The sequence below is a fragment of the Siphateles boraxobius genome, unplaced genomic scaffold (assembly GCF_051911475.1).
Source record: "Siphateles boraxobius isolate OS27281-9 unplaced genomic scaffold, OSU_SipBor_1 6, whole genome shotgun sequence".
Taxonomy (NCBI): Eukaryota; Metazoa; Chordata; class Actinopteri; order Cypriniformes; family Leuciscidae; genus Siphateles; species Siphateles boraxobius.
The window spans coordinates 35,585,616-35,598,104 of record NW_027509186.1 but is presented as its reverse complement, the minus strand read 5'-3'; the positions used below and the strand labels follow the sequence as shown (position 1 = coordinate 35,598,104).

At 37.4% G+C, this 12,489-nt stretch overlaps 1 protein-coding gene across 4 annotated transcripts in view; it reads right to left on the bottom strand.

The window, feature by feature from the left end:
- Positions 1-1,660: 1,660 nt before the first annotated feature.
- The window catches only part of tiam1b (TIAM Rac1 associated GEF 1b), a 94,885-nt gene continuing 84,056 nt past the window's right edge, over positions 1,661-12,489 (bottom strand). For 3 of the 4 annotated variants that reach the window (XM_077206974.1, XM_077206975.1, XM_077206976.1), the window contains 11 exons: positions 12,255-12,323; positions 9,528-9,653; positions 9,192-9,300; positions 8,623-8,802; positions 7,111-7,229; positions 6,286-6,394; positions 5,502-5,560; positions 5,190-5,295; positions 4,998-5,085; positions 4,569-4,741; positions 1,661-3,243 (listed from right to left, as the gene is read on the bottom strand). In XM_077206974.1, coding sequence (XP_077063089.1) covers positions 2,738-3,243; positions 4,569-4,741; positions 4,998-5,085; positions 5,190-5,295; positions 5,502-5,560; positions 6,286-6,394; positions 7,111-7,229; positions 8,623-8,802; positions 9,192-9,300; positions 9,528-9,653; positions 12,255-12,323 — 1,644 coding nt within the window. In that variant the 3' untranslated portion in view covers positions 1,661-2,737. The remainder of the gene's footprint in view (positions 3,244-4,568; positions 4,742-4,997; positions 5,086-5,189; positions 5,296-5,501; positions 5,561-6,285; positions 6,395-7,110; positions 7,230-8,622; positions 8,803-9,191; positions 9,301-9,527; positions 9,654-12,254; positions 12,324-12,489) is intronic. The other variant, XM_077206977.1, reaches the window with a different exon arrangement.

Below are 12,489 nucleotides of genomic sequence, written 5' to 3'. Positions count from 1 at the left end.
GATTTATAGAAATGTATTCTGTCAATATCACACTTTTCCTATTAGACAGCACTTCACCTTTTACCTAACTGTAGACGTTATACATGTTTCACTTCTGCTTAAATAGAGAAAACCACTATTCATGCTCAGACTTTTGTAGAACCCATACAAAAGTCTGAGCATGTATAGTAATATAGCAATGTTTATATTATTTTAAAGTAAATGAAAATATTCCTCGGATTTTCCTATTTATACGAAATATTTGTGCGCCATCTAGCGCATCTGTGTAAAACTGCACGTTCAACATCAAAATCACCAAGGGAAAAACACTAAAATCCACAGCATCCAATTAATAAATAATAATCAAATAAAGGTATTATCTTACTGTTTTACACATACCACATAAGTACTCTTTTCACGTAAATGCCACAGTAATTTACTTGGTAAAATTATGGAACCAGATGACAATAGTGAATGATTAGCAAGAATGCTAATCATTCACTACGTCGTATTACCATCTGGTCCGTCATTTTACCATAGTAGCACCACAGTATGAGTTGTGTAGGTTAATATTTAGCCTAAATGTTGGTTCATTTAGTACAAAACTCCCTTAACTTGATAAACTTGCCTTGTTTTTCCCACTTTGCTCTAGTGAAGTGTAGTCGACCACAGAATCCTTCAAGTCAGGTTAAAGGTCAAAGTATTCATTGTTTATCTTCTCCACATCTGTCAAAACTGTAACAGACAATAGACGGAAAAGTAAAAAAGAATTTACTTTCAACAATAGCCTACAACAGAAACGTAAAGAACATAATAAACTTACCGAAACCTTAAAGTGTCAGATGAAATGACTTCGACTTCGACATGAGGCCTAACATTTTCTATGCATTGCATAACATCTCAGTTATACACTCAAAATAACGGGTTCGCATACTTGATGTGCACAATGGTTACAAACAATATATACAATATATTAATTTATAAATATATAACTTATTATAAATAATACATTTTCAGCTGTATAACAATTATGAGATTTAAAATAATTCATGAAACAGCAAAAAAAGTATTGTACAAAAAATGTTAATATCATTGTTTAGAAAAGATAATTATAAAATTTTACAAAAATAAAAATGCAAAATAGCAAAAAAATTGTGTAAATTTCTTAAAAGCCCTGATGTGACAAGAAAATTCTGCTTGTTCAGGAGGTTAAAATCTACCTTCATTACTACTCTGATCTGAATGCCACATAAAGCAAAAACAAAAAAAAAAACAGATTCTTCAGATTACTTAGTAAAGTAAATATTCATGAATTAATTTCTATGAATGATGTGCAGTAATGATGATGATGCGTGTGTGGTCTGATGATGTCACTCTGGCCTGAGGAGAGGAACTCTCTTATATCTCAGACATCTGAGCGCTGAGAGATTGATTGCTTCACTCATCCTATATTTCATTCCTGACTACAGAGTTTCCGCTCAAAACATTCAGCCTGAGGCGATCCTGGCACTTCCATCTGTCATCGATGCCAAGCAGTGCTGTACATCTAAAATTCCAACCGTGATTGACTTTTATGCATAAAGGGCAAGATCACACACGCAGGTCAAAATATGAGTGCTTCATATTGACACTGCTGGAAATGTGACTGGAAATGAAGAAGCATCCACGAATCACAGGGATCGGCTTTGGATATGTACGAAACCAGTTTATTTGATATAATATCAATCCACAGCTCTATGTACAAAATAAAAATGCAGTCTCTATAGCTCAATGGGAATGTTTTCAATTAGAATTCATTATCATCTAAAATATTTTCCAGTGTCTTTTCTTAATTGCATTCAGCAAATTTTGGAAATTTTAAAACACGAACCAAAAGTTGCTTGTTTAACTGAGGAACTCACAGCTAAAACAGAACAAAATAAATGAAAAGGTCAATTAAAAAATAAATTACTCTGTACACATTTTGTCTGTGTAAAGGCTTGGATCGTCTTCTATAATGTAAGTGTTGATTAATGTGTCAGTAATGCAGGGCTGAACCACAACAAACCATATAAACGTGAACAGAACAGTCCATCAGCTAAAAATCATATTGCATTTATCAACAAAATTCAAGTAAAACAGGACATTAGTGACCTAGAATGAGCTGTAAAAAAAATCCTCCGCTCGGGGAAAGGAATCATAAAAAATCCGTTCAGCATTATTTTGACCTGAGATCAATCAATATTCAATATTCAACACAATTACTCAATGAATATTCAACTCACATGTATTTGTCAGGTCAGAATAGTGCGCAGTATTGTACATTTCGGATAAATCGAAAAGAAATAAACGCAAATATATACAAATCCAAAGGGGGAAAAAAGGGCGTTCACGGCTTTTCTGTACAAATATGAGAATGTTAAACAAACAAAAAGGCATCATATTTTATCCGGCTGTTGTTTCGTCTTACATCTAAAGGACATAATAAATAAATCACAGCCCTTATTTTAGAAATAAACAATGAAAATGTTTGGCAGATGTTGGCGGCTGCCAACGTCGAATGTGCAATTCTAATTCTATTGATTGTCCCACCACGATCCCCGCGGTTTCTGATTGGCCACAGCGCACACGTAGAGCTCATCTAATGTGTGTGTAAGTGGATAAGCATCATATCTTACAGCGATTTCGACAGGAATGTCTAACATTCGGTAATATTAGTGAGGAGAAACCGTCGTCATGCATCGGCCGAGCTGTCATTGGGTCCGTCTCCTGATGCGTTTCAGCTCTGGGTTTCGTTTTCTGCGCTGCTGTCCCGTCGCACCCAGATGACCTCATCAGGCAGCGCCTGCTCATCCACACTGGCCACTGACATGGCACACTGCTTCCCTACATGAGAGAGCTTGGCATGCTGGGATTTGTAGTCCTTGCTCTCCGCTTCCGCTTCCTCGTCCTCCTCTGTGTCTCCCTCCAGCGAGAGGGCAGAAAGCGGGCCCTCCAGGTCCGGCTCGGTGGACGGGCTCAGAGCGGACTGAGAGAAGTCGTCGTCGTCGTCGCTCAGGATGTCTGTTTCCTTCACGTCCTGTTCCTGCTCCTCGTAGCGCTGGAGGTCGAACTGTTCCTCCACCCAGCGGTCGGTGTCGCCCGCCGGGATGACGCTCTGCTGTTGAGCATGCTGGGAGTCCGGCGAGTCGCTGTCGGGCTCGGTGTCGAAAACGATGTCCGTGTCGATGGTGAAGCGGTTTCGCACCAGTTTCCTTCGGCCCAGAGTGCGAGTGGGAGCAGAAACTGAGAAGACACAAAACATTGAGCATTACTCGCATATCTGCAGAGATCTTACAGCTTTTATTGTCATTTTGTTCATTTGTTTGAGTTAAACTCGGCTAGTTAAACTAGTTTACAGTGTTAACCACATGAACCGACTGAAAAATAAGTATGTTATGCTTACCAAGGCATTTATTTGATTAAAATCCAATAAAAACTGTTATATTGAGAAATATTTTCACAATTTAAAATAACTATTTTCAATGTGAATATATGTTAAAATGTCATTTATTCATGTGATGCAAAGCTGAATTTTCAGCATCATTAGTGCCACATGATCATAAGCAGTCTTCAGTGTAGTGTTAATTTCGTTAACGACATCTATGACAAAAAAAATGTTCGTTGACAACCTTTTTTCCATGACAAAGACGATTGCATGCAATATCGTTGACAGAAATGACGAGACTAAAATACATTGCAGACTGTTTTTCCAGATTTCAAGAAATGAAATCCCCCAATCAGAGCTTTTCTGTTAAAAAAACACGTTTTCTACCCAGTGTTTTACTGAAAACACAGACGAACAAGTAAGCTGCAGTTTAGAGATTTCCATTTGAGATTTCCTGCTTAAATGAAAGTGTCATTCAGTCGGTCTGTGTTCTGTCACGAGCCGCCCGCGACTAAATCTGAGATCAAACCTTTTCAGTGATGAACTGTAATACATCCAAACATGAATCTCTCAACTATATTTGCCATTGCTGAATTAATGCTCTATGTGACAATACAAAGTCTTTTTTTGCTGTTGTTTTAATAGAAAAACATTACTGTAATTTGGAATTATTGGTTGGTTTTTTGTTTTTACCAGTATATGATAAATAGCCAATAATAATTCAGGAAACAAGATGAGGTAAAATAATCCATATGCATATGTGTTGACATTCTCTTGATTTGTTCTTATAGGTGAAAGTACAATAATTCAAATGAAATTAAAAATAAATTTATATTTATTATAACTGATTATAATTTTGAGCAAAATATTCATGATTTTCAATTCAACAATTATACAATTTTCGTTCAAATTACGTTCAAACATTTAGTCGACTAAAACTTGCCTAAACAAAATCAGGACAAGGTTGACTAAATATGATATGAAAATTAAAAGTACATCTGACACAGGACTAAGACTCAATTAAAAATAGTTGACAAAATGAACACTACAGTACTTCAGTGTCACATGATCCTTCAGAAATCATTCTAATATGCTGATTTGCTGCTCAAGAAACATTTCTGATTATTATCGATGTTGAAAACAGTATCCTGAAGTCAGTGTTTAGCATCAGCTGTGTGTGTACCTGCTCTGTTCATGGCCGGTCGGGCTCCTTTAAGAGCGCACAGGCGTTTTCCTCCGAAGGGAACATACTGCTGATTTAGAGGAAGACTTTCTGTCTTCAACAGCTGACGGCGCTGTTTATCTCTCAGGATGGAGTGAACCATTTTCAAGAAGTCTTTCTTGCTCTCTGGAGAGCTGCAGACACCATTTCACACACACACACACATTTGCACATTGATATCACATCAGTTTATTATTCACGTTGATTTTAGACATATGTTCAAAATCCAACACTTATAAATGGGTCAGATAAATATGGTTTGTATTTGTGTTTCACATAACAATAACATAACAAAAGCTGTACAGGGTTCCTCCACCAGATGGTGACAGTTTTCTAATGAATGATGTTTGTTAAATGTATGCGTATTGTTTTATTGCAGGAGACACTGACCTGCAGCAGAGCTGAAACACTCTCTCAGGTCTTCCCTCTGATTCAGACTTCACATGGACGATCTCACAAACGGCTGCACTGTCTCCGTCTGTAACCAAACACACACTGTGATCAGGTCCCCAGGGTTTCGTTTGGGTCTGACATCATCATGCATGGATTGGTGTTGTGTGTCACACTCACTGGTGAGCTTACCTGTATTGGACAGTGTGCGCACCTGAAGCGCATCAGTGGGGATCATGTGGCGGAAACGGAACGGGTCTTTCTCCTCACCTGAGACCGACGCTCGATGAGAACCGCCCTGAGAAAGAGAGAGACGCGTGTGAATAATGTGCTGTTATTATGAGGGTGTGAACGCTGTACAGTACTGCATGAAACAGGATTATGAATACAACACCCAGTTAACTGATGAATACTTCGTTAAGCCTGTGAAAAAAGGCTGTGGGATAGAGAGAGAGAGAGAGAAAGAGGGGTGTTTGGGAGTAACGCCCACATCACAACACTCACCATTTTCTTCTTCTGCTTGGAGTAATCTTTACAGATGAACACAGCAGCGTTTTTAAACACTGGAGAAGAAAGATACAACATTACTCTTCAAGTCACTTCAGAACTTCACATCTATCTATCCATCCATCCATCCATCCATCCATCCATCCATCCATCCATCCATCTATCCACCCATCTATCCATCCATCCATCCATCCATCCATCCATCTATCCATCCATCCACCCATCTATCCATCCATCCATCCATCCATCCATCCATCTATCCATCCATCCATCCATCCATCCATCCATCCATCCATCCATGCATCGTCCGTCTGTCTATCTATCTATCTTTCTATCTATCTCTCTGTCTGTCTATTTGTCTATCTATCTATCTATCTATCTATCAGTCTGTCTATCTATCAATCTATCAATCTATCTATCTATCTATATATCTGTCTGTCTGTCTGTCTATCTATCTATCTATCTATCTATCTATCTATCTATCTATCTATCTATCTATCTATCTATCTATCTATCTATCTATCTATCTATCTATCTATCTATCTGTCTGTCTGTCTGTCTATCTATCTATCTATCTATCTATCTGTCTGTCTGTCTATCTATCTATCTATCTATCTATCTATCTATCTATCTATCTATCTATCTATCTGTCTGTCTAACTATCTATCTATCCATTCAACCATTCAATTAACTAACTAGCTAACTAACTAGCTAGCTAACTAACTAACTAACTAACTAACTAACCATCCATAAGTTGAGGTTGTGTGGAGATTGAACGTACCGAATGTGGCCAGCTGTGGCTCTTTCTTGCACTTCCCTAGTGAGGAGGACGGGTTGATCCATGTCACGCTGGTGTGGAGGAGCAAATCTCCCATAGACAAGTCAGCAACCTGTAATCATAGCAGACGCCACTGTTAGAGCTCGCACAGCACGCACGCACGCACACACACGCACGCACACACACACAATCACACACACACGCGCACACACACACACACACACACACACACACACACACACACACACACACACACACACACACACACACACACACACACACACACACACACACCTCGCAATCTGCAATCCAGAAGGGATCACGTCTGTCCCTGGCTGCATCATTCAGAGCTACAGCTATATTATGCAATTAAAGTTTCTTTGTATTCACATAACAAGCTGATAAGATTTAAATAGGCTGTTTCGATAAATACAGGAATGAAGAAGGAGATCTGAACTTTTTATCAGCTGTAGACCATTAAATATGGTTGAAACCCCATGGACTGAGACATAAGTTCTGCATTATCTCAAGTTATACTAAAATGCAACCAAAAACAAAGAGAGAACTGACACCATGGGAATGACACAATATCATTTTTATATTGATATAATGTATTGATTATATTGATAGGTCAATACTGAGCAATTCACATTTAGAGACAAAATGATTTGGCCTGTTATTCCACTTATTGTTTTCCCCAAAAGATCACAGTTCATATAGATGATCAATACTGAACTGAAATTGGACATGTTGAGTGATGCAAACAGTGACGTTTGATTGTCCAGTGAAATGAGTCGACTGGAAACAGCTGATGTAAAGTTCACAAACCTCTTTCTTTTCTCCAGTCTGTTCAGAGATGAGGAGGTCAAAGACGGCTCCAAACTCCTCGTGGATCTTTTGCATCTCGTTGATGTGACTGGCCACCGTGTTCATGGCCTTCATTGCAACTGCACAACAGAAAGAAAATACATTTTATATCAATCATATACATACCCATTATATAGCTTTGAATGCAGAGAGTTAGTCAAAAACATAACAGTTGAGATTAATGGGTTTAAAGCAGATCTTCAGCTGTAACATCTGACTAGACGAGTCACATTTGAAACCATTCAAAGGCTGCATCATATAATCATAATAATAATAATAATAATAAGTTTAATTTGTATAGCGCCTTTCCCAAGCTCAAGGACGCTTCACAGTAACAGTAAAGAACAAGGAACAGTTTACACGTAAATGGAGAATAGACATTTGCCCAGTCCATAAAGCAAGATGAGCGATTGCAGTTGCATATCACATTACATTTGGAATACAAATACAAATACACAGAAACAAAAAACACTATTTACAGACAGCATAGAAGCTGACCAGTTGAAGTAAAGATGCAAAACACTGATGGTACCCAAGTTAACATTATGACTGTAATACAGAGTTATGAAAAAATAAAAAATAAAAAATACAGTATATATACAGTCAACACACCTTCAACATTTCTCACATTATCACAGTTTATTCACTATAGTTTAGAAAATGGTAATAAAATGACAAGAACTCAGAGTTATCAAATTAGTTGATATTTCACTGTTTTTTTCCAACTTTCTGTTAGACTGTCTCACAAATGAATTATGTTGAATATTTGTCAGATGTTCAATTTAACAACAAAATTAGATAACACCAATTTAGGTCAACCAATTACCAAGTAATGCTTCATTTTGTTCAGTCTGCGGTGTAAAAAGGTCACATCAGGAATTAAAGGAAAACACTTCAGCAAAACATGGTCAGGTCAAAGTTTCTGAATAATTTGTGGTCCCAAATTCTTATAAATTTTACTGGAAGGCCACTGTATGAAGAATATTTTGATATAATATATCACAGTTTATTTTATTTCGCTATCCTCACTTACATAAATGGATTATAGTGTCCTGCACCCACTAGTAAAAAAATATCATCAATAATATCTGGTGTCTGAATAATTTTTGGTTTGACTGTACATATAATATAAAGCAACTGTTTTCAACATTGATAATAATAATAAATGTTTCTTGAGCAGTAAATCATCATATTATACTGATTTCTGAAGGATCATGTGACACTGAATACTGGAGTAATGATGCTGAAAATTCAGCTTTGATCACAGGAGTAAATTACATTTTACAATATATTCAAATAGAAAATTTCACACTAGGACTATTTTGACTGAATTTTAGCTTATTTTTTTTTGTTGCTTTTTGAGCATATGAGATTCCTTTCAAAGAAATTAAACTATTTTACCGAGCCCAAATGTTTGTATATATATATGTTGCGTAAAGCTCTCTGATGCACACAGGCTGATATGAAGCTCACCGTTCAGATGGTAGTGCTCCTCGCTGTCAGGGTCGGTGAGCGAGTGCAGTTCTCTCAGCAGAAGAGGGTATTTCAGCACTCTCTGGATGGGTTTGATCAGGAACGACTCCAGCGTGGACGAATGCTGCTGTTTGGGGTTGCGCTCATCCAGGAATGCCTTAAAGGCCGCGTCTGTCTTCGCTGGAGAGAACACAAACACACAAACACAGGAAGTTGTGATTATGCTGTCACAGGATTGTGTGTTTTGATACTGATAGGAAGATTTGAAGATTTTTCACAAGTCCAAAATATAGTGCAAAATGTTTTCAAGCACATTCAGTTGTAATGTAACTAACTTGAAAACAACTAATTAAATGTCACAAATCTAGAGAATGGATGTTAAATAATAAAAATAGACAGCGAGAAGATCCAGACCAACCTCAAAGACACCCACACACACAGCGGCAGAATTATACAACTGATGCCCCAGAGCCGCTCACATGAGATTTACAGACCCCAGCCGCAGGGGCTCTGTGAAAATCCCAGAATTCAAAGGGAGCAAGGTCATTTTTGAGCTGAGATTTACGCACCTTTGACCAGCACTTTGGGCACTTTGGTGTGGCTGGCACAGAAAGCGCTGTAGATCTTGAAACGGTCGGCGTAATACAGGAACGAGCCACCCAGAGAAAAGAGGATTTTCTGTAAGACCAGAGGGATTTTGAGAGAAATACATCAGGTATCATGGTTTGTGTTGGAAAAATCTGGTTATGAATAGTTTTGAGTAATGCAATAACATGGTAATATCATCACACATGCACATTGTACATGCCCAAAAAACAAGGTAGCATAATAACAATGACATTAAAATGCTAAGACCAGACACTCTGAATGTTTAACGGAACGTAAATTAAACCACAGTCACAAACCTTGAACTCTTCCACTCGCTCCAGTTTCTCCAAGTCCGGCACCAGTCGGGTTCCGTCTTCCAGAGTCTTCAAAAACTCCACCTGGAATTCCAGCATTTCCGGGAGGTTTCCGAACAGCACGTCCAACTATTAAATACATAGGCAGGAAAAATGTATGTTGTCAATTATAACAGCAAAAAAACAAAAACAATAATTATGTCATATGGACTACTTTTATGGCATTGTATATATATATATATACAGGTCCTTCTCAAAAAATTAGCATATTGTGATTAAGTTCATTATTTTCCATAATGTAATCTTAAAAATTAAACTTTCATATATTTTAGGTTCATTGCACACCAACTAAAATATTTCAGGTCTTTTATTGTTTTAATACTGATGATTTTGGCATACAGCTCATGAAAACCCAAAATTCCTATCTCAAAAAATTAGCATATTTCATCCGACCAATAAAATAAGTGTTTTTAATACAAAAAAGTCAACCTTCAAATAATTATGTTCAGTTATGCACTCAATACTTGGTCAGGAATCCTTTTGCAGAAATGACTGCTTCAATGTGGCGTGGCACGGAGGCAATCAGCCTGTGGCACTGCTTAGGTATTATGGAGGCCCAGGATGCTTCGATAGCGGCCTTAAGCTCATCCAGAGTGTTGGGTCTTGCGTCTCTCAACTTTCTCTTCACAATATATCACAGATTCTCTATGGGGTTCAGGTCAGGAGAGTTGGCAGGCCAATTGAGCACAGTAATACCATGGTCAGTAAACCATTTAACAGTGGTTTTGGCACTGTGAGCAGGTGCCAGGTCGTGCTGAAAAATGAAATCTTCATCTCCATAAAGCTTTTCAGCAGATGGAAGCATGAAGTGCTCCAAAATCTCCTGATAGCTAGCTGCATTGACCCTGCCCTTGATAAAACACAGTGGACCAACACCAGCAGCTGACATGGCACCCCAGACCATCACTGACTGTGGGTGCTTGACACTGGACTTCAGGCATTTTGGCATTTCCTTCTCCCCAGTCTTCCTCCAGACTCTGGCACCTTGATTTCCGAATGACATGCAAAACTGAGCAACAGTCCAGTCAGTGCTGCTTCTCTGTAGCCCAGGTCAGGCGCTTCTGCCGCTGTTTCTGGTTCAAAAGTGGCTTGACCTGGGGAATGCGGCACCTGTAGCCCATTTCCTGCACACGCCTGTGCACGGTGGCTCTGGATGTTTCTACTCCAGACTCAGTCCACTGCTTCCGCAGGTCCCCCAAGGTCTGGAATCGGTCCTTCTCCACAATCTTCCTCAGGGTCCGGTCACCTCTTCTCGTTGTGCAGCGTTTTTTGCCACACTTTTTCCTTCCCACAGACTTCCCACTGAGGTGCCTTGATACAGCACTCTGGGAACAGCCTATTTGTTCAGAAATTTCTTTCTGTGTCTTACCCTCTTGCTTGAGGGTGTCAATGACGGCCTTCTGGACAGCAGTCAGGTCGGCAGTCTTACCCATGATTGCGGTTTTGAGTAATGAAACAGGCTGGAAGTTTTTAAAAGCCTCAGGAATCTTTTGCAGGTATTTAGAGTTAATTATTTGATTCAGATGATTAGGTTAATAGCCTCGTTTAGAGACCCTGTTCATGATATGCTAATTTTTTGAGATAGGAATTTTGGGTTTTCATGAGCTGTATGCCAAAATCATCAGTATTAAAACAATAAAAGACCTGAAATATTTCAGTTGGTGTACAATGAATCTAAAATATATGAAAGTTTAATTTTTATCATTACATTATGGAAAATAATGAACTTTATCACAATATGCTAATTTTTTGAGAAGGACCTGTATATATATATATATATATATATGTGTGTGTGTGTGTGTGTGTGTGTAACAATTTATATATATATCTTTGTTTTACTTTTGAATTTCAGGTTTCATTTTATTGTGTCATTTCATTTTTTTGTTTTCATTTTTTGTCATTTTTATTTGTTTATATTTATGTCTATATATTTTTGCATTAATTTTTATTTTTGTTTTAATTTTATTTATTTTAGTACATCAAGTAAAACTTTTTTTTAAAATTTGAAATAAAAAATGAAATAAAATAAAGTGAAATTATTATTTTTATAATTTTTTTAGATTTTATGTGATTTTAGTTCAGGAACAATTTTTTTATGAATTTAGTTTTAGTTAATTATTATAACACTGATATATATATATATATATATATATATATATATATATATATATAAACAGAAAAATATATATACATATTTAATATTACTTAAATATCAAATCAATAAAACATTTGTAAAATATGTGTTCATATCAGCAATTTTATTGTTGTTTTAATCTCTTTTGATTTTCTTAAATAGTTAAAAGAGTGTACTCTGCTCTATAGATATATGTATCAGTCAAACTATCTGTCCATACCAGTCAAACTACATTTCTTTTGTGTCTGCAGTGATGTATAATGAGTTCTTCTCCCATATGTAGGGCATTAAAGGAGCAGAAACATGACACTGAGAACTTCCTCTCTTCTGTCTGATGCAAGTTTTCCTCATTTTGTGTCTCCCTCCCACTCCCTTCTCTACCTCTCCTTTTTAGTGTGTGTTTGTCTCCATCTCTATGTCCTCCTACACGCTCCTCTCCATCAGGACGATTATGAAATATCATTCTGTGTTCTGGAGGTGTGTTTGAGCTCGCCAGCTGATAATCATGTGAAAGCATCAGCGGTGCTTTGACTCACCTCGTCCTGAGTAAGGAAAGACTCCTTCTGTAGAGGGGTTAGATATCGCCCGATCAAACAGTTCAGATCCTGAAAGAGAGAAAACACACACACACAATCATATTAAAGAACAGCCTATTAACAAATATATTTATATTCTGCCACATATTTGACTAGTTTCATGGCTGTATAATTTGTTAATATCCCAGATAGAGATATTTAACATATTTCAATATAAGAACTTATTTTGGCAGGT